This window comes from Pyrgilauda ruficollis, unplaced genomic scaffold (genome assembly GCF_017590135.1).
Source record: "Pyrgilauda ruficollis isolate IOZ18807 unplaced genomic scaffold, ASM1759013v1 scaffold97, whole genome shotgun sequence".
NCBI lineage: Eukaryota > Metazoa > Chordata > Aves > Passeriformes > Passeridae > Pyrgilauda > Pyrgilauda ruficollis.
The window spans coordinates 2150766-2172468 of NW_024531821.1; the positions used below are offsets into that span (position 1 = coordinate 2150766).

Consider the following 21703-nt stretch of genomic DNA (forward strand, 5'->3'; position numbering starts at 1 on the left):
TGAGTCCCAGTCCCTCCTGGGCTGGTGGCTTTCCCTGCAAAGCCTGGGTTGGCCAGAGCCAGTTTATCCTCCCAAGGTGCCAGAATAGCCACTTTCCATCCCCAAACCCAGCCCTTCTCAAGTGGAACAGCCAAATCCACCTCCTGCCTTGTGCAGTTTCTTGCTGCTCTTCAGGTTTGTCCAGGGCTGAGTGTTCCAGGATATTCCAGCTGGGAGCTGGGGGAAGGCCAGAGGAGAGGAGTGGGAAACGCAGGTCCCACTACCTGCTGGACCTCTCCTGGGTTTTCCTGAACTCCCCATCACCACTGCCATCATTCCCTGATGAATCCCTCTGGGAATGCAGGCGATTCCCTCCGCTGCAAACTCTACATGTTTGTATCCCAAACTCTATGGGATAACTTTGTTTTTTGCCTTATTTTTTTTCATAAAAGGAATGAGGTTGTTTCTACACAAACACCTTCCCTGCTGTCTGTGGTGCTCTGCTTTCCTGTTTCCTCATCCTGCAGGATTTTCAGGCATACAGCAGGGTTGGACAGTCCCAAAAACAGGCAGGGACCTGTGGGGTGTCAGCAGGATCTGGGTCACCTGTGAGGGGACAGCGCAGGTTTTACCTCCACTGTGCCACATTCTGGTCCCCTCTGAAGCCCTCCTGTCCTGGTGTCCCCATGGAGTGGACTCAGTGCCCTCCCTGCCACCCAAAGCTGCCCAATTTGTTGCCCAAAACTCCATCAGCAGGTTCCCCTTGCAGGGGTTTGCCAAAGTCCAGGGAGCTCACTCAGGGCAGGGATTTTCCCAGCTCCAGCTCTGGAGCTTTGTGCCAGCCAGGAGAGGGCTGGGCATTGAGGTGAAGATGGCAACATTGCCCTGGGAGCTGCTCATCTGCTCCAGTGCAGCAGTAAATGAGCCCAGTCGATTTGTAATTATTTCACTCACACAAAGTAGGGCTCTCTAAATCAAACTGAACCCTTTGTGGCTGTAGGAATCTTCCCTCTCCAGCAGCAGTTGCAGTGAGGAAGCCTGGGGGTTGTTATTAATAACAGTAATAACACAGCAGCAGGATATTTTCATTTCCAAAGCATTTTATGGACAGTAACTCTCGTCCACAAGGACCTGCATGGCAAAGGTGGGGAAACTGAGGCAGGGCTTGTTTATTTTTCTCTCAGAGCCAGGGCAGCATCTCCAGCTCCATTCTGGAGCAGCAGACACTCCAGGGGTCCCTGCTGGTGTCCCATTGCCCTGGTGGGGAGCAGGGACACCCCAGGTGTCACCACCTGCCCTGGCAGCTGTCCCTGGCTGCTCTGCAATTCCCAAAGCAGCCTGGCAGCGTTGGCAGCCCTGGGCTGAGATTCCTGCCCCAAAGGAGATCCCAAGTTGTGGAAGAACACTGGGGCTCAATCCAGAATGGAGAGACCACAAACACCATCCGTGCAGGAGCTGGTTCCCAGCTGGGCGTGGGGAGTGAGAGGGGCTGAGTTTCCTGGGCTGAAATTGCCCCAAAAAGGGGAATTTCTCCAGGCCAGTTGCTAATTCACAGCTGATATTTCAATTCTTGCTTTCCCAGGAGATAATAATTGGGTACGTGTGAAAGCTCATCACATTTCTGTCCCAGCCTGCTGTCCCCACTGCTCCGTCCCAACCCTGCAGCCCGGATTGTCCTGGCAGTGCCAGCAGCCTCTGTCCTTGCTGCCACGCCGGGGACACTGTCACCTGTCCCACAGGTCTCCCAAGCCCAGATCTCCCTGGAGGCTGTGCTGGGGAGTGACAATGACAGTGGCATGGCCAGGGACACGCCGGGCACAGGAGGGAGCAGACATGGAGGGGATTTTGGGGAGGGGGACACGAGGAGTGCTCAGGGGGAGCTCTCCTCGCTACGAGCTGCGGGAATTCGGGATTTTTCCCCTAAACCGAAGTCGCCCAAGCCGGGCAGGTGGAGGTGGCGCACTCACGACCCCCGCCCTTCCCGGGGTGGGGGGTCTCTGGGTGATGATGGGGATGGGGGCTGGCAGCGGACCCCAGCCCAGGGCTGTCGCCGCTGCCGTGCCGTGCCGTGCCGGTGCTGGGCGCTGCCGTGCTCGCAGCCAGGGAGCGAAGGAGGGAGGGAAGGAGGGGCGGGTGAAGGGATTGGCCGCCCCGAGCGAGAGCCGGCCCCGCCGGGCCGCCCGCCGCACTCGCCCGCCCGCAGCTCCCGGGGCGGCCGCGGCTCCGCACCATGGACCGGCTCAGCGGTAAGGGGACACGGGACGGGCAGGGCAGGGCATCCCCTCCCCGGGCACAGCGCAGGGCAGCGGGGATGCCCGTGCCAGGCGAAGGGAACCGCGGGTCGCGCATCCCCGGCTCCATGTGGGATCCTGCTCCGCAGCGCTCCTCCAGCACGGCCGGCTGGGGCAGCGGCTGGAAGCAGTTTCTGTGTCTGCTGGGATGGGTAAAACAGCACGAGCCTGCACGGGAGGCTGTGGGGTGTAAGCGCTTGTTAAGGGAAATTGTGATGGTGGAAAGGGAGGTGGCGCTCCCCGGTGGGGCTGATGGGTTCGGAGGGTTCCCTGTCCGGGAGTTTCCCAGGGTTTTCCCTGTCCGGGAGTCTCCCAAAGCCGCGGAGGGCTCGATCCCCGCCCTGCTGGGAGCAGCTCCTTCCCACCCGTGTGGGATCCCTGCCTGCAGCCTGTGGCATCGGGCTCACGGAGCTCCTGGGCTTTGATCTGGGATCTGTATGAACCTGCCAGGGCTTTGGGCCAGCTCTGCACAGAAGGTCCCGGCTTTCTGCACGGGCTGCCAGGTCCTGGAAGGGAGCACGGGCAGGTTTGCAGGGGGATTGCTCCTTGCTGCAGCTGATTGCAGCCTGGGCTGCACGGGAGGAGCAGGTGCTGACATGGTGGAGCACGGGGTGCTGGCCCTTGACCTGTCCTTGGAGGTGCTGCAGAAATCCCGGCCAAAAGCGATACGAGAGTGGCCAGGGGCGTCTGTGGCTGCAGGGGCTGGAGCGCGCTCAGGAGTGCCGTGTCTGCAGCCCCGGGTCAGCACCACAAACAGCCGGCGGTCAAGAGTTCCCCTTGCCGATGTAAAAGGATGGGGTGGCGTTTCCGCAGTGGAAACAGCTCTGAGGAGTTTGGGACTGCTGCAAACACAGGCACGGTGTCAGTGCCTGCAGCCCGCGAGGGGACAGGGACGGTGACAGGGACGGTGACAGGGACAGCCGTCCCTGTGGCCGTGTCCAGCCAGGGTGGCTTTGCCCGCTCTGGAGCAGGGAGCTGAGGCAGGAGGGGAGTGTTGTCAGTGACACTTGATGCCAGAGGACATCACTGCTGGGCACAGGGGGGCAGAGGGTCTCGGCTTCCCCATTCTCCTGCTGTCTGGGCTGATGGGAAATTCTCTGTTTGCACCCCAAAAATCAAACCTAGCACCTCATGGCAGGGAAGGAGGGGATGCCCAGCTGAGGGAGCCGTGTCTGGGCATGGTTTGGGCTCTCCACATTGACCCTGCCAGCGAAGAGCCTTTTTATCTCCCTCACTGGTGCTTGCCACGGCAGCGACAGCAGCGCCTGCCTGCTTTGTTTTGAGTGCTTGTGATGAATTGCTGCTGGCACCTGGATGGTTCCTCGCTAATGGAAACCTCCCCCAGCCCTTCGTGCTCATCAGCCAGAGCTGCTGAATCCCTCTGGGGGCTGTGACTCCTGGAGGGAAGGTTCCCTTCCCCAGTGAAAGGGGTGTCTGGCGTTAGGCAGGAGCTCTGTGCCCATTCCCACTCTCTGGCAGCCCCTTCCTTCACCTGGAGCTCTGCTCAGGCCCTGCTGTATCCTGATTTGATCATCTGCCAGATTTTTCTCGTTGCCCAGCAGGCTGGGCAGCACCCAGTACATGGCCCAGCTCTCACCAGTGCCTGACTGGGGGATTGGTGCTGTTGGCAGAGTTGTTGCAGGTTGTGCTGATGGAGAACCCACCTCCCAAAGTGTTCTTTTGGAGGCTCCTTTGCTCAAACACGCCTGTGCTCACACGTGGCTTCTCCTCCCTCATTAGTGTCTCTTCCCTGACCTTCTGAGCCACCAGAATTTAGGTCCTGCCCCAAACTTATCTGGACTCTAAATCCAGCAAAGCCACGGAGATGTGTCAGGGATAAACTTGGCTCCAGCTCGCCCACAGGAATGGGGAGGCTGCAGGGCGGCTGGGAGGGAGCCGGGATCATTCCTGCGAGCAGGAATCCTGCCGGTGGAAGGAAGGGCTCGGGGTGCTGAGGAGCACAGCCCGGGCCAGCTGTTAGCGCCGGGCAAGTGCCGAGCTCTGCTCTGCATTGCAGCCATTCCTTCCATGGAACCGCCTGTTCCCAGCCCGGGGGAGGTGGGGAAGGGGCTGAGCCCCCCGGCGTGGGTAGAACAGGGTGGGAGGTGGGATGAAGGTGCTGATGAGGTGCTGGAGTTGTTTGCCCCTCTGGATTTTCCAATCTCCTGCTGTGTGCAGCGCCGGCTGTAGCAGGGAAAGGCTGGATCGGTGTGAAGCCTCCCGGCAGCTCTGGAGAGGGGAAGGACACTGTGGGATAGTGTCCCCCAGCCAGGAGCCCTGGGGACTGTCCTATCTGCCTGCACTGCCTGGAAAACCTGCCTCTTTCCCACTCTTGACCTGGAAATGCTCTTTTCCTGTGCAAACGTGCTGAGCTGCGAGGCTGCCGTGCCCTTTGCTGCGCCTGAGCTCCCACGGGCCTGCAGGAGGTTCCTATCCCTGCCCAGGAAAACTTTGTTTAAGGTTTTGAAGAAGCTGTCTCATCCCGAGCAGTGGGGAGCCTTTTCAGAGCAGAGCACTGGGCTCGACCCAAGCTCTGCCGGTTGTTCAGTGGCCAAATCACTTGCTGGGGACAGGAGATAACAGCGGGGCAGAGTGGAGGCTTGAAGTGGTTTCTGGCTTCCCAGACTTGTGTCCTAACCCCTTAACCCTTCCCTGTTATCTAGTCTGGCACAGCTCACACTCCCTCCTGAGGAACACATCTCCTGCGTATAAGGAACCTTCAAATTAACGACACAACTCTTTCCTGCAAAATATCGATTCGATGTCACTGTCCCAGAGCAGCGACAAGACAATGGGGCTGGAAACCTTTCACTGCCAGCCCTGCACAAACAAGGGGCTGGCACCTCAGCCGGGGCACCCAGGAGGTGACAGAGCAGGGAGGGCACCCTGGCAGGCAGCAGCCGCCTGTCATCGCCCCGAGGCGCTGGAAGCAGCGGCATTTGGGGAGCTCAGGTCCCTGGCTGTGTTCTGGGCTGACAATCTGCAGTGGGGAAGGATAAAATAACCTCTCAGAGCCTCCCCCCGCGGCAGCTCCTTCCTTTCCTGCTCCTGATAAAGCCTGCCATGGCATCAAAGCCTGCTCTTTGGCAGGCGAGGGAAAACACTGACATTTCGTAACAGTTTGGAACAAAAACAGCTTTGCTGCAAGGGGTTTCCATGCTCGAAATAATTTTTTTTTTTTTTTTTTTTTTTTTTTTAGCATTAAACCCACCTAAGTTTGTGATGGAGGAACAGCTGCTCTTTTTACGTGGTCCAGAATTTTGGGAAACTGGTTGTGAAGGGCAGAAGAAGGAATAGAACTTAAGTAGCAACAGGTTTGAGAGCTGGTTTTACAGTTAAAAGCAGCTGAGCCAGTCCCTCCCAGCACTGGTGGAGCCACCGGAGCGGTCGCTCACACCTTGTCACCTTTCCCGCTGGGACATCCCGGTTTCCCTGGCCCTGCAGCCCTGCCCTGCAGGGGTTAAACGGGTAGGAAATGCTGTGGGATGGTGGCCTTGCCGCTGCACCTGATGCTCCCAGCAGAGCTTGGCAAGGGAAGGAAAGGGAAGGGCTGAGAAAATAACGCTCATCCTGCTGGCCGAGGGTCCTCCGGGGCAGCGCGCCCCAGCCCCCACAAACAGAGACCCTCTGCTGTGCCCCGGCCTGGGGACTTGGGGACAGGGCTGAGGTGGCCACTGAGAGGGTCCCAACCCCTCAGCACAGCTCTGAGCTCCTGGGCATTGCTGGGGTCAGGGCAGGGATGCCAGGGTTGGGGCTGGCCACGTCTCCGTGCCCCAGGGCCAGGATATTTCCCCCACTGGCATCTGTGGGTTCTCCTCCACCAGCTCCCTAAAGGATCCACATCCTGCTGGTGAAGGCATTTGGGGAAAGTGCAGGGGGATTTGGGAAAGTTGATCCTGTAAATCCCTGCCCATCCCCTGCTGGAATCCTGCTCTCCTGCTCAGGATCCTGTCACAAGCTCCCCTGGTGACTTTTCCTCCCAAGATGTGCCAGCTCTGGTGGCCTCCCCACGTCTCACTGCAGCAGGTTGGGAATTGCATCCAAGGCGTTTTGGACCTTGGCTTTGGGGAATGGGGATGTACAGGATGTGGAGAAGTGATTCTTGGGGTGCAGAGAGCTTTCCACCCCCACCAGAGGAGATTTTGGGGATGTGGGGGCTGGATCCAGTCCTGGGTGGTGGCGTGGACTGGTGGGAATTGGGGTTTCCCACTAGAATCCCTGTAATTAGCTGGAATCCCTGCAATTAGCTGGAATTCTTGCAATTAACTGGAATTCCTGCAATTAGCTGGATTTCCAGCTCTCCTGGAGGCTGAGGTTTGGAGGAGACCGAGGGCTACAGGGAGGTGACAGCTCCAGGTCCCCACAGGCAGGAAGGTGTGACCCAGGGAGGCTTCCCACTGCTCTGCCCACCACGGAGGGTGGGCACAGGGGTGGGCAGAGGCTTGGGGCACCAGCCCAGGGCCTCTCCCAGCTCTGGAGAGGAGCCCAGGCCAACCTGTTGCTGGAGTTTGTTTGGAAAAGGCCGACACCAAAATTTTGGTTGGAGGAAACACAGTTTACTCTGGGTCCTGAGTAATCCTAACATCTCTCCTCTGGCTGAAGCTTGTTTTTTATACATTACTCAGCAGGTCTCGCCCCTGCCTGACTATTCCTTTAAAGGGCATCTCAAACCTCTCCTTTTCATTCATTATTTAAATCTGTTTTCCAGCCAGCAGCCTCTGAGCCCAGCTCCCAGGCTGGAGCATCCTGCCATGAGCCTGCTGAGCCTGGCACCGGGTCCTGAAATGTAGTCTGAGCCTGGCACTGAGTTCTAAAATGTAGTTTGGGCCTGGCACTGAGTTCTAAAATCTAGTCTGGGAGTACTAAACATGCTCCATGTGATTTTCCAGAGCTGATTGTGTTGAGCTGGGGCTGGAACCCCCTCGTGGCTGGCGTTAGGAGCAGTGTGGAGGCTGCCTGTGCCTCTCTGGGGACACAGCAGGGTCACTCAGATCTCTCACCTGGGTGATTTTATTTGCTCAGCATCTGGCTGTGCTCAGTTGTGAGAGGGGCGACCCAGGAACCAGCCCCTGCTCCTCTGGGCTGGGGCTGGCTGCAGCCTCCAGGCCAGGGGGATGAAGTTTGCTTTGGGTGAGCTAAAGCAAACAGCCACAACCTCCTCCAGGAGGCAGAGGAAGGGGGGCACAGCCCCTGGAGAAGGGGTCCTGCCACAGCACGGGGCACTGGGGGGTCATGGGCAGCCTGGGTCGCAGGGAGGTGCTCGTTGGTGATTTAATCAGCCTGTTAATAATTACCTGCGGCACTCTGAAGCTGCTGGCACGAAGGACATGCCCTGCAGCCCGGCAGGGGCTGTCCCAAGCCATGTCACTGCAGGGAGCCTCTGTCCCTCTGGTGGCCCATGGCTGTGCTGGGGAGGCGCTGCCCCAGCACTGGGGTACCCAGGGGAGTGTGCAGGGTGAGGGGCTGGGACTGAGGGGCAGATCTCCCACCCACAGCCCACAGTGCTCAGGGTGTGGGACCACCAGGAGAGCCCAGACCCAGCCTGGGGGTCTCAGCACCGCTCCCTTGGGCTGTTCCTGCTGGCACTGGCCTGGCTGGGATCCCATTTAATCCTTGCTCCCATTTAATCTCATTACTCAGGGAAGAGGCTTCTGTGCCCCCCCGGAGTGAGCGATGGCTCCTGCAGTGTGTGAGCTGCCAGGGACACCAGTGCAGGTGATAATCTTTGCCCTCTGCACGCTCCATCAGCTGTAATTACACTTCCCTCTATTCAGGACTCCTGTTTCCTCCTGCAGGAGCGGGAGGAGGATGTGAGAGGCTGTCTGCTCCGGCAAGGAGTGTGCTCCTGCTTGTGTCCAGTTCCCCCGTGCAGGGCAGAGCTGTGGCTCCAGGGGTGTCCCACAGCTCCCTTGGCTCTTCTCCCGTTTTTGGGAGGTGCTGAGGGCCAGGGTAGGGCAGGGGATTGGGAAGAGCCTGCCTGGGGGAGCAGCTCTGGGCTGGGCTCGGCTGGTCTCTGCTGGGCAAGGTTGTGAGATAAGGCTCTGTGCAGGGCTCTTTGTCCTGGAGAGAGGAGCCTGAGCTGGCAGAGCCTTGGGACAGGCCCAGGACCCTCTGTGCCACTGCTGGAGTGACCTGGTGCCACTGGAGCCGGGCTGGGAAGGGATCCCCAGAGCTGCTGTCACTGCTGGGGTGTGTGGAGCACATGGGGCACTGCTGGAGGAGGCACAGCCAGGCACCCTTTGTGCTTTTAACCCTTCTGGTGACACAGCCAGGGCACCCTTTGTGCTTTTAACCCTTCTGGTGGCACAGCCAGGCACCCTTTGTGCTTTTTAACCCTTCTGGTGGCTCATCTGTCCCTCTCCCAGGATGGAGGAGCCCTCCAAGCTCTTGTGTAAGGAGAGAGGCTGCTGCTCTGGGGGCAGAACCAGGGGGCTTTGTGCCCCTCAAGCAATCAGGTTCCACATTCACCTCCCAGGATTGATTTTCCAAGGCTGTCAGCTAAGGATATTAATTACTGCAAGGCCACAATGATGAGGGCCCCAGGGGCTGTGCCTGGCTGCTCTGCCAGCATGCTGGAAGTGCTCAGACTTGAGATTTGAGCTTGCCCTGTGCTCCCCAGCACGCAGGGATGCTGCAGCACCCAAAGTGGGAGCAGGATGATGGAGTTAGCCCAGGGAGGGGCAGCTGGAGGGTGGCAGGAGCCAGCCCCGGGTGCTCAGTCCTGCTGGAATTGTTGGATGCAGAGTCATCCTCCCCACTCAAGGGGCCCTTGTTTGCAGGGAGGAGATGATTCATGTGCACCGAGTGGCCCCTCAGCAAATCTTCCACTGTCAGGGGATGGTGCCAGGGCTCAAGAGTGATCATTGATGGTTGGCTTTTCCCTGAAACCCCTCCGGCCTGGAGCAGGACACACTGGCAGGAGGAGGAAGAGGAGGAGGAGGTGTTTTCCAGGCTGCTGTTCCTGGCCCTCCCAGCCCATCCCAGTTTGCCCCCACCCAGCAGGTGCTGAGTGATGGGAGCAGAGCCTGCCTGGCTCCTGCCACCTCCGGGGCCCAGCGCTGCCCCTCTCGTGCCCCCTTGGCAGGGCAGTGGCCGGGGACAGGGTGCAGGCAGCTCCGTCCTGCTGTCCCCTGCACAAAGGAACAATTCTGGGAGCGCCAAGCCGCCCCCACCGAGGCACTTCCTCCTCCCCGGCGGGAAGAAACCTCCTTGGGAGTGGGGATGGGAACAGGAGCTGCCCTGGGAGCTCAGCACAGTGCCCAGGAGGCCGTGAGCTTCCTCAGAGAGCAGTGCTGGGGCTGGAGGGGCTTCCAGCATCTCACCCCTCTGGGGATGCCGTGCTGGGACACCCAGCGAGGCTCGGGGACACGTCCCAGCCCTGCAGGGCTCTTGCAGGTGGCTGCACATCGAGCTGTGGGCAGTGAGCAGGGTTTGTGTGCTGCAGAGAACAGCTCTGGGTCTGATTTACCTCCCTGCAGGGCTCCCCAGGGGCTGGCATGTCCCTGGTGCTGTCCCCCCGTATTTAGGACACGCCAGGAGCTCTCAGGGTTGCTTTGCTGCGGTGGCAGCTGTGAGGAGCCCTGAGCAGCCAAGGGCCCTGCCCTGCCCACAGGAAGGATTTATTTGTGCCTGGGTTTTATTTTAGCTACAAACAATGGCTGTTACTCCCAGCATCCGATTTCCCCCTCGGCCCCAGGCATCACCTGGCGCAGGAGGAAGCGTGGCCGGAGGCAGGAGAGCTGTGGACACAGGATGGGGGTCCCTGTGCCTCCCACTGCATTTCAGAGCTGTGATTCAGCCTCTCCCCTCCCCGGGGCTCTCTCAAGCTGCAGGCTGGGCTTTTCTTGGAGTGACACCTCCATGGGATTGTTTTATCTCTCCCCTTGCGAAAACTGGGTCTCTACACCAGGAAACTCCTGCTTTGGCATGGCTGGACTCTTCCTCCTCCTCCTCCTCCTCCTCCTCCTCTTCCTCCCCTCTGCCGTTACTGGAGCAGGATCTGGTTTTTGCTGCTGTGCTGGGGCAGGGAGGCTCTGCAGCTGCAGCCTGTGTCCAGCCCTTATCTGTGTGCTGGGAAAAGGCTCCCTGAGCAGGGCAGCACTTGTGGGCTCTAAAAATAGAGCTGGCCTGCTCTGGGGGGGACAGGGGGGCTGCAGGGGGGGATGCAGCTCCCTTGCAGCACCGTGCTTGGTGCTGCTGCCAGGGCAGGATCTGGCAGCACTGCCCCGGTGTCCTGCATGGCAGCAGTGTCCTGCTGCTGTCCCCTGGGTCACCCCATCCCAGCAGAGCCACCCTGGCTCCCCCAGGCCTGTTAGTTAATGCTAAAGCCATCTGCTGGATGGGTCCTGGCCTTCCCAGGGCCACAGAGCTCATGGACATCTCCCATCCTGCTGCAGACGTGGAGAGGAGGGCGTTCCTGGTGTCCCTGTCTGTCCCTGGCTGTTCAAAGCCTGGATGCAGGGCAGTGGGGTGGTCCCACGGATTTTGGACGCAGGAGAAGCCCCAGCAGAAAGCAGCAGGTGGGAGCCGTTTGCCAGCTCCATCTGGAGGTGTCCCAGAGCAGGGGACACAGGGGCTGTGTGTCACCTGTGGTCACTCTGACACCCCAGCCTTCCTCCCCAGGAGCCCTTTGCTGTCCTGCTGCCCCTGTCCCCGGGCTCAGAGCCCTCAGGGGCACTGGCAGCAGTGCCCACCCAGCACAGGAGATGTGTCCCTGTCCCCTGGGCCAGCTCTGTGGCTCTGTGCTCGCTCCCACAGCTCTTGTCTGTGTTGGTCCTTGCCTGCCAAGTGACCTTGGGTGTCCCACCATTCCCTGCTGCACCCCTGGAGCAATCTCCCCTCGCTTCCTGCAGGCCCCCCATTAATTTCCTTCAGCCTGGAAGCCTAACGAGCATAGGAAATTAATTCCTTGCCTCCCTGGGCTCCCCCAGGCTCTGCTCAGCGTGCCCTCCTGGGATCACAGGCCTCTTTGACTGCCCCCTCCCTCCCCCCTTGTATTTTGGAGGATGTTTAACAAGGGAGACGGAGGGGACAGCTCAGCTGGGGGGAAACAAAGGCGCCTTCAGAGCTCTCTGTCCGTGCTGAGTGTGCCCAGCTCGGGGCATTGCTGCTGAGCTCAGCCCCTGCCAGCAGCCCTGGCTGATCGGGCACCTCGGCTCTGGTGCCCAGCGGGGTCCCCGTGCCCCCTCCCTGCCTGCTGGGGCACTATTAATAGAAACCAGGCTGCCCTTTGGCCCCTGGCTGGCCCAGAGCCCTGACACGGAGCTGGTGCCTGTGATGGGACGTGTCCTACACGTGGCAGTGGTTGGGGATGCTGGTGGCACCATGGGCTGGTGTCCTGGGAGTGCTGGGAGTGCTGGGGATGCTGGTGACACCTCAGCCTGGGGTTTGGGCTGTCCTGGGAGTGGTGGGGATGCTGGTGACACCACAGGCTGGGGTTTGGGGTGATCTCAGAGTGGGGGGGGATGCTGCTGACACCATGGCATGGGGTTTGGGGTGTCCTGGGAGTGGGGGGGATGCTGCTGACCCCACGGGCTGGGGTTTGGTGAGCTGTGGAATGCCAGTGCAGGGAGCAGCCTGCACAGTCCCCGTGCCCTTGTGGGAGCTGTGGCTGAGCTGGGGCAGCAGGAGGGTGGGTGACTCCCGAGATGTTTGCAGGGGAAATCTGGCTTTTGGTCCCAGCTGCTCCCTTGCTGTCCCCTGCCCTGCCAAGCCCTGCAGGGAGGATGTCTCACCTTCCTGGAGATCACCAGCAGGACGTGATCCCATCCCTCCTGTGCAGCACTCTGCAACATCCCAGGGAGGATTCTCCTCTCTTCCCTCCCTGCCTGCCTGTGCAGAGGGGCCCTGGGAGCTGGGTGCTCACCCCACCCTGGGGCTCAGTAGGTCCCACCATGGGAGGTGTGTGCTGGCAGGGGCTGAGCTGAGCATGGGCAGGACCTGTCCCGTGGCTGTGTGTTGGCTGTGGGGTGTCATTCCAGCTCCAGGAGCAGGAATCCCATTCCCTGTGGTTGCCTTCTCCTTCCCCAGGGTCTGAGGGGTCTGTCCGTTCCTCCTGGAGCAGTGCTGAGGCTTCTCCTGCTGCCTGGGGCTGTCCTGGCTTGTCCTGCCCATGGGAGATGGGCACTGCCCGGGGCTGTGGCCAGAAGGGCTGAGGCTGCAGCTCAGCTTGGCACTGGGGGGGGGAGGAGGAAGCAGGAGGTCTGTGGAGGTAGAGTGAAGAGAGGCAGGAAGAGCCTCGTGAGCCACATCCTGCCCTGTGTCCTGGGACAGTGGCAGTTTGGGCTGGCACATTTTCTCTGTGCCCAGGGGCTCGTCTTGGCTGGCACTGTTCCACATCATGCCCCTCCTGCTGGGCTCTCCTTCACTCTTTGAAACTTTTATTGTGCTGCTTTTGGCTCCACGTTCTTTACATGAGGAAGGAGGATCCCATCAGAGGCTCAGAATCCTTCCCTTCCTCTGGGAAATACCCTGTGCCAGCCCTTGCTGCTTCCGTGCCGTGCCAAGGAGTAGTGTGGGGACAGCCACAGCCCAGCCAGGATGTCCCCACACTCTGGGGCACATGCTGTCCCCTCCTGGGAGCCATCCCCATCAGTCAGCACGTCCGAGCTGCCTCTGTGGTGACCCTTGGCCTCTGCTTCTGTCCCTGGAGACCCAAAGCCAGCTGTGTGCCACCCCAGCTGTGCTGAGAGGGTGTTTGGTGGCTGCCAAGAGGAGGGACCCTGCCCTGGGATCAACTGCAGCTCTATTTCTGCCCCGTCCAGAGCTCCAAGTTTGCTGCAGTTCTAGCCCATTTTGCCTTGTCCTAATCCCAGCATCCCAACAACCCCTGGCTGATTGGATTTTTCTTGCTCCCCTCAGTGCTGGACCAGCTCCTGCCAGAGCTCAGCGTTCTGCTCAAGCTGCTGGACCACGAGTATCTGAGTGCCACCACGCAGGAGAAGAAGCTGGCTGTCTCCACCATCCTGCAGAAGCTGCAGCCACCTGCAGGTCTGTGTCCCTCTCCTGTGGTGGCCAGTGGCTGTTCCCAAAGGCACTGGGTGTCCCCAGCAGTGCAGGGAAAAGCTGCTGCAGGGCAGGGATGAGCCCAGCACCTGTTCAGCCCCCTCGGGACATTTTGCTCCCTGCTTTCCCTTCTGAACTCCTCCCTGCCCCGGGAGCAGGGCTGGCGTCAGCCGTGCTCCAGGAGGGAGGGCTGCTCCCTGCTCCCTGCGGAAACGCTGCTTCCAGAGCTCTTCCTGCCGGGGTTTGTGCTGAGCACAGGGGTTTCCGTGGGAAGGCCGGCACTGTGCACCTGGGCTTTCACAGAGCCCCCGTTCCTGCTCTCCTGGGGGAGCCACGGCATCCCTGGGGGTTCATCCATCCCCAGGGCCTGCTCTGTTCCCTGGGGTTGTGGGGTGCCAGTGCCTGCCCCAGGCTCAGAGCGTCCCCCTCAATTCCAGGGAAGGATGTGGACTACATGTACGTCAACACAGCGTCCCTGGGCAACGGCACCAGCTTCGTGGAGTCCCTCTTTGAGGAGTTTGGTACGTGTGGCTGAGCTGGAGGGGTGCCCCGGGGGTCATGCTGGTCCTGGGGTCCTTTGAAAGAAAGGTGACAGCTACATCCTTGTGTCCAGAGTGGGCATCATCGCTCTGGGTGCTTGTTCCTGCTCCCTTGGAGCTGTTTGGGGCTGGCCATGAGGGAATCCACACTCCAGCTGTGTTTAGCAGTGATTCCCATCTCCCAGCACCTTCCCAGGGAAGGGCCATGGAGGGAGATCCCTGCAGGGCACAGCAGCCTTGAGGAAACCCATGCTCCAGCTGTGTTTAGCAGTGATTCCCATCTCCCAGCACCTTCCCAGGGAAGGGCCATGGAGGGCGATCCCTGCAGAGCACAGCTGGGATGTCCAGCTCTGCTTTCCTGCTCCCCTCACCCTCTGTTTATCCCATGCAGACTGTGACCTGCGGGACCTGCAGGACATGCAGGAGGAGGAGGGGGACACCAGCGACACTGTTGGCTTGGAGCTGGCAGGGAGCCAGACAGCCAAACCTGTAAGTGCCTGGCTGTCCCCAAGCCAGGTCTGCATGGGGAGGTGACAGTGGCCAGGGTGGGACCCTTCCTGTGCCCTGCTGGGGCTCTCAGCCCTGCTGCTGCCTGCTCATGCTGGAGGTGTTTCTGCTCTAGGTTCCTGTGGATCCTGCTCCTCCTCTGCCCACCACTCCCCCTCCGGAGGATTACTACGAGGAAGCACTGCCCCTGGGCCCTGGCAAGGCCCCTGAGTACATCACCTCCCGCAGTGAGTGCTGCTCCAGCCGGGCCAGCAGGAGGGTGGGGGGAGCCCCACGAGCTGCCCACTGCATCCCTCACCTGCCTGACACACTCAGTGGGCTGGACAGCTCATCCTGGGGAAGGAATTGTCGCTGCTCCCACCGGCACTGCTCCTGTCCCACTCCCTTCCATCCCACTTGGTATTGTAAGGAGTTCTTTGCTCCAGCCAGACTGGGAATGAGGTGATGGGGAGAGATCAGAGCCACAGGAGGACCGGTGCTGGGATGCCCTGGGAGGGTGTGCTTGGCTGTGCCCCACTGAGCATCCATGAGGGAAAACCAGGTGTACCAGCCCCAGCCCCCTCTGCTTCCCCTGCAGACAGCTCCAGCCCCCCCAACTCCATCGAGGACGGCTATTACGAGGATGCAGACAGCAGCTACCCTGTCACCAGGATAAACGGGGAGCAGAAAAGTTCCTGTAGGTACCTGGGTGTCCTCAACAGGGAGGGGAGAGCTTTGCAAGGTCCAGCCCGAGGTGGGGCTTGAGCAGTGGGCTGGGGGCTGCTGGGGTTGAGGCTGGAGAAGCAGGATTTCAAAGTGTGAGCCTTGCAAAGAAATAAACCAGCCCAGGGCTCTGGGTAGAGGCACCTGGGGCTGGCGCTCGGCCCACGAGCATCCTGCTGGGATTCCAAGGGAAGTGCAGGTGGCTGCTGCCAAACGCTGCTGTTTCCAGAGGATGACATGGAATCCACCTTTCCTGGCACCCAGCTCTGTCTGGAGCCTGCTGGGCATGGGGAACCCTGGCAGGGTGTATGGCACCTTTTAGGGTGACTCCCCTGCTTCCTTGCAGACAATGACTCGGATGCCATGAGCAGCTCATACGAGTCCTACGACGAGGAGGAGGAGGAGGGCAAGGGCCAGCAGCTGACACACCAGTGGCCCTCGGAGGAGGCCTCCATGAACCTGGTGAAGGATTGCCGGATCTGCGCCTTCCTCTTGCGCAAGAAGCGCTTTGGGCAGTGGGCCAAGCAGCTCACCATCATCCGGGATGGCAAACTGCTGGTGAGCCTGCCCTGGGGGACACAGACACCTTCCGGGGGGTCAGGAGGGTGGCTGAGCCCCAGCTGATGGAAAAAAAGCAGCGTTCAAACAAAGCTCTTGCCCCAAGGCTGCCATACAAGCAGCAGCTGCTCTCGCTTACCTTGCAAGAGAATAGAGGACTCCCCTATTTTTGGGACACAATGGAGTGAGAGGGCACCCTCAGGCTGTTGCACAGCCTGAGCCACTTCCATCTGTGCCACCAGCAAGGGACCCTGAGACCCTGTGCCACCTGTAGGACCTCCCAGCACAGCAGCCAGCCGGGCAGGTTTGGCTGAGCCCTGAGCAGTTCTCTCCACTTCCCTCAGTGCTACAAAAGCTCCAAGGACCGGCAGCCACACGTGGAGGTGCCCCTGACCACCTGCAACGTCATTTATGTCCCCAAGGACGGGCGGCGCAAGAAGCACGAGCTGCGGTTTTCGCTGCCGGGGGCTGAGGCGCTGGTGCTGGCAGTGCAGAGCAAGGAGCAGGCTGAGGAGTGGCTCAAGGTACCACTGCTCTGCCAGGGGCATCCACAGACTCCCCTTGGCATCCTCCCTGCCCGAGCTGGGGAGGGGGCTGCCCTGGGAACCGCCTTGCCCAGCGGGAAGGGGAAGGGGGCTTTGCTCCTGTCTCTTATCGGCCGCTTCCCAGGGCCTGGGCGGCTCCGGCGCTGATAGCCCCGGCTGGGGGGATGTTTGCTCTCCCCTTCCTCTTCCCCAGGGCCCTTTCCTGCCTTTGTTCGGGGCCGGGAAGCGGGGGCTGCGGGGAAGGGGCGGCGGGTGGGAAAGGAGCCTCTGAGCACACCAGCAACGCAGCTGTCACCCCAAATGTGGGAGAACGGGGGGTTTTACACACTCAGGGCATGCCACACCTTCAAACAGGAGTCACGAGGTGTCCTGTGCTGGCATGGTGATGATGGCTTGGCACCTAAGTCTGTCCCTTCTGAGATTTCCAAAATCCGTGACAAAATCCACAATACTGGTTGAAGTTTTGAAGGGGCCAAGGTGTGAGCAGTCCCGATCTGGGTGTGCTGCCCTGAGCTGTGGGGACCAGGACCTGTCCCTCTGGTTCAGCCTGGCTCTGGTAGTGAAGGAGCTGAGCCAGGGAGGGCAGCCCTGGCCCTTGGGTCATTTTGAAGTGACAGCAGGGGCTGTCTGTGCAGGTGATAAAGGAAGCCAGCAGTCCAGCAGCAGGAGGGATGGAAGCCCCCACCTCCCCAGTGATGCCGTGCAAGATGGAGCTGGACAAGGTGACGGTTTCTGGGGGCCCTGTCCAGGGGCTGTGTGGGGCTGCTGTGGACAAACCTGGGGAACACAGGGCTGGAGGTCCCCAAATTCCTGGGGCTGCACGAGGAGCCTTTCCCATTCTCACAGCAGTTCTGCAGAGCTGGAAAGGGGAACAGGAGCTGGAAGTCCCAGCCCTGTGCAGGGGGATGGAGGGCTGGGGGTGGTGCTGATGGGATTCTGCTCTCCCACAGAGGCTGTCCCAGGAGAAGCACACCTCGGACTCGGACAGTGCAGCCATGGGTGACACCGGGTCCCCAGCCACCCGCAGGGAGCACGGAGAGCACGGTACAGTCCCTGTCCCCACTGCCCACCCTGCCAGGGCTCCCAGCTGGGCAGCATCCTCTGCAGCCAGGTGGGATGCCAGAGCACCTGGGTCACACAGCTACCCTGTCCTTTCAGGGAAAGGCAAAAAGAGCGGCCTGGCTGACCTCAAGGGCTCGATGAGCCGGGCAGCAGGGAAGAAAATCACCAGGATCATAAGCTTCTCCAAGAAGAAGCCGTGCCCCGAGGACACCCAGACCTCCTCCACCGAGGAGGACATCCCCTGCTGCGGTTCGTGCGGGCTGGGAGTGGAGTGGGATCAGTGGGGAGGGACATTCTTCCCCCAGCGTGGCTGCAGGGGTCAGGGGTGGGGACGAGCTCACTGAGGGGGTGTGACACTGCCACAATGCTGCCCAGGCCTGGCTCTGCAAATTCCAGTGATGAGTGGGCAAGGAGTCACCCATGTCCCCAAAAACAGGCTTGGGGGGACTTTGTGGTACCAAGCTGGCATCTCCCCTGGGCCCAGCTGGTTGTCTGGGGGGAAACTGAGGCACAGAAGGGCTGGATGAGCAGGAAGCCATGCTGTAAGCTCTCTCCTGTGAAAACCTGCCTGAGGCACAGCCAGGCAGGCGCTGATGCCCTTCCCTCCCCTGGCACCCCCAGGCTACCTCAGCGTGCTGGTGAACCAGTGCTGGAAGGAGCGCTGGTGTCGCCTCAAGGGCAACACGCTGTACTTCCACAAGGACCGCACAGACCTGCGCACGCACGTGAACGCCATCGTCCTGCGCGGCTGCGAGGTGCTCCCGGGGCTGGGCCCCAAGCACCCCTTCGCCTTCCGCATCCTGCGCCACGGGCACGAGGTGACGGCGCTGGAGGTGAGCAGGGTGGGATGGGGGACTGAGTTTGGGGTTGCCAGGCTGGAGGAGCAGCCCTTGGGGTGATCAACGCCCCATGCAAGCAGTGCCTTGTTTTGCCCTCCCCTGGAAAGCTCAGGGCACCTTTTGGGTGAGATGGGGCAGCTGCGCGGGAAGTTGGTGCACAGAGGGGGATTGTGCACAGCAGGGCTTTGTCAGGAGGCAGCAAGGATGAGGGGCTGGGAGCTGGGTGTGATCCCAACTCTTCCTCTCTCCTCCAGGCAAGCTGCTCTGAAGACCTGGGCCGCTGGCTGGGTCTCCTGTTGGTGGAAACAGGCTCCCAGACAGCCCCAGAGGCCTTGCACTACGACTACGTGGATGTGGAGACCATTGCCAACATCGTGACGGCCGTGAGACACTCCTACCTGTAAGGCTGTGCTCCTGCTGTGCCAGGGGCTGGGTGCTGGGTGGGCATGGTGATCCTTGGCCCTGTGGAGTCCCTGGAACAGGCACAGTCTGGGCTGTGGTTTGTGGCTGGGATCTCAGGGACAGTCAGTGCCCCAGGGGTTGTTCCCTAGGGCAGGATGGGAAGCTGAAAGGGTTTCATCAGTGCTGACAGAGCCTGTGGTAGGGTGGGGTCATGAGATGCAGGAATCGCTCTGAGCTGGAGGGGCTCCCTGAGGGGCTGGCAAGGATGTTCTGGAAAGGAAGACCCCACTCCTCCTTCTGCAGGTGGGCCAGCTCCTCCCAGGACCAGCGAGCGGACTCCTCTCGGGTGGTGTACGATGATGTCCCCTATGAGAAGGTCCAGGTGAGCACAACTTGATGGCTCATCCTCTCCCACCACAGTGTCCCAGGGAGCCGTGGCCGGGCTGGGATGGCCCTGCAGGTGTCTCAGCTGGGAGATGGTCCTGCAGGTGTCTCAGCTCACTCTCTCTCCTCCCAGCAGGCGGAGGAGGAGCCGGGCCGGCCGGGGGCTGCTCAGGTGAAGCGCCACGCCTCGTCCTGCAGCGAGAAGTCGCGGCGGGTGGACCCGCAAGTCAAAGTGAAGAGACACGCGTCCAGTGAGTCCCCGGGCCACAAAGCTCGCCAGGGCTCCTGGCCAGTTCCCCACAGGGATGGGGTAGGCTCAGCTGGACCGCGGGTACCATCGGTGCAGCCCTTCATGGGCTCTCCCCGTGCCTGCAGGTGCCAACCAGTATAGGTACGGCAAGAACCGGGCCGAGGAGGACGCCAGGCGATTCCTGACGGAGAAGGAGAAGCTGGAGAAGGAGAAGGCATCGATCCGCAGCGAGCTGATGTTGCTGCGGAAGGAGAAGCGGGAGCTGCGGGAAGCCATGAAGGGCAGCACGGGTAGGTCGGGGCCATCCGAGCGCTGCCAGGCACTCGGGCACAGAGCACGGCGACACCGGGCTGGCCGCGGGGACAGTGTGGCCGGGAGCTGGGCTGGCTGCAGCGCTCTGCCGGGCTGGCAGCCCCATCTAGTGTCCCCGTGCAGGAGGATGGGTGGATTCTGCTGAGCTGGGTGCTTGTGCGAGCAGGGCCGCGGCTGCAGGAGCTGGAGCAGCGGGTGGCGGTGCTGGAGGAGCGCTGCCGGCAGAAGGAGGAGTCTCGGGTCGATCTGGAGCTCAAGCTGACCGAAGTGAAGGAGCAGCTGAAGCAGTCGCTGGCAGGAGGGCCGGCCCTGGGGCTGGCCGTGACCAGCAAGGCTGAGAATGGGGTATGCATCCCTTCTTCCTCACTCAGAGCTCCGACTTCGGCAAGAAACAGTGGTTGGGGTATTGTGGGGAGCAGGACAGGGGAGAGGGGACATCCCTGTGGCTTTGTTCCTTTGAGGACAGAGGTGTGTGAGTTGAATTTGGTCACCTCAACTTTTATCTCATTACAGTTCATGCCTTTTTTTTTTTTTTTTTAATCTGTTTGTCAATGCTTCCTGGGTTTGCTGAGCTTTTCTTGCTCCCCCTTTTCCACAGGAAACTACAAACAAGCCAAACGGGAGCCCCCCTGAGCACTTGGTCCCTGTGAACTGTGCGGCAGAGCTGAGGAAGAGAAGCCCCTCCATCATCCCTGCCAACACGGGGAGCGTGCTGCGGAAAGCCAAGGTCCTGCTCAGCTCTCCCTCTCCTCTCTGGCCCCGCAGGAAATCTCAGTCTTTGCCCCTTGTTTAGTCATAAAATCATGGAAGTGCAGGGCTGGGTGGGTGATGGAAATGCTTGGAAGATGCTGGGTCCAAAGCCCCCAGCTGGGAGGGATGCCTTAAAGTGTTCCTTTTTCAGTGATGTCTTCTCATCCCTTTTTTTTTTTTTTCTTCCTTTCTCTGCAGGAATGGGAAAAGAAGCAGACTTAAGCCAGCCTGCCAAGCCCTGAACACACACACTGGGGATCACGGAGGAGCTGCCAGCCCCCTTTCTCTGAGACACTGGGAGGGTGCTGGGAAGGCGTGGTGGAAGAGCTGTTCTGCCAGCCCCACCACTGCTGCACCACCACTAAAAACCAGGGGAAGGGGCCGGGAGGGGACTGGGGAGGCGGGTGGGGAAAGGGAGTTCCTTGTGGATCAGGGTCACAAACTACTGGGAAACCCAGCTCTGGGGGAGCCTGCCTCAGAGCCAGGAGTCTGACACAAACTCTGGGTGCAGAAAGAAGGAGGGAGAGCCTGGGGCTGGCAGTTGGCACTGCCCAGCAGGTGCTCCAGTTTTGGGGATCAGCGTGTGTCCAGGCTAACATCTACCAAAGCAACCATGGACTCATTGGGGTTTTGGCCCCCTCAGTTTTGGGATTCAGGAGCTGCTCAGGACCAGCCACTTCGGAGATGCCAGTTGTTCACCCTGCTCACTGCTCCCAGCTCTGCAGGGTCTCACCTCAGGGTTCCTCATGGCTCGAGCCTGCTGTGCCTCAACCAAGTGCCTTTGTCCAATATTTCCTTCTTGTCCTCCAGGCAGTAAGGGTGAGGGCATGCTGCCTTCCCTTGGAATGAAAGAAGCTCAAGTGTCAGCACTGGAAAGCAAATTAACAGTGGGCACCTTTTAGCTTTGCTAAACAGCTGCAAAGGGCTGGGGATGGAGGCAGGCCAGCTTCCTGCCCTGGTCCCATGCTGGTTTTTGGGGGGAGCAGGGGAGGGGACAGGGCTGTCTCCTGGCCAACAGCACATTCACACTCGGGCTGCTGCACTCAGACACAGGTTGGTAAGGCATGTGATCAAAATGGAGTAAAGGGAAGTCTAAAAATTAAAAAACCAAAACAGCAGGGCTATTGGAGCAGAAAAGTGAAATAGAGTAAGGTCATTCAGCACGGGCAGAAACAAGGGTCAGGAATGGAAAGGTTCCAGCTTTTATGCTGGGAACAAGGGAGTTGCCATCACCCTCTCATGCTATGGACTGCCACAATTAACCTCTGGAGCTCGCTCTTCCACAGCCTGTGTTAGTACCTAGGTAAGCAGCTTTTAATAAAAACACTGGCACTGGCCTGCCCGGTCCTGTGGCTGAGGGATCAGGGTGGGAATGCCACTCCTGCTCCCAGGGAAAGGGGCTGGGCTGGGCTCGGCACACCTGTGGCAGTAGCTGTTGGGACGAGCAGCTCCCTGGAGGCACATCAGAGAATCCCAGACTGGTTTGGGTTGGAAGGGACCTTAAAGCTCATCTCGTTCCAAGGGCCAGGGATACCTTCCACCATCCCAGGTTCCTCTAGGTTCCATCCACCTGGCCTTG

The 21703-nt window shown here is 60.3% G+C and overlaps 1 protein-coding gene across 3 annotated transcripts; it reads left to right on the top strand.

Annotated features, from left to right (window-relative positions):
• The first annotated feature begins 2154 nt into the window (after positions 1–2154).
• AFAP1L1 (actin filament associated protein 1 like 1) lies at positions 2155–21460 on the top strand. Of its 3 annotated transcripts, none has more exons than XM_041489869.1 (19): positions 2155–2225; positions 13131–13259; positions 13712–13795; positions 14205–14302; positions 14436–14547; positions 14898–14996; positions 15369–15580; positions 15925–16104; positions 16761–16847; positions 17076–17169; positions 17284–17436; positions 17809–18020; positions 18281–18426; positions 18732–18810; positions 18946–19063; positions 19188–19352; positions 19541–19719; positions 19973–20101; positions 20323–21460. In XM_041489869.1, exons 1-19 carry the CDS (start codon positions 2210–2212, stop codon positions 20344–20346), a joined length of 2316 nt encoding a protein of 771 aa, XP_041345803.1. In that variant the 5' UTR covers positions 2155–2209; the 3' UTR covers positions 20347–21460. The 3 variants fall into 3 exon arrangements, with proteins under 3 accessions (XP_041345803.1, XP_041345804.1, XP_041345805.1); XM_041489870.1 differs by having other exon boundaries at positions 18949–19063; XM_041489871.1 differs by lacking the exon at positions 2155–2225 and adding an exon at positions 7954–7985.
• Positions 21461–21703: the final 243 nt, after the last annotated feature.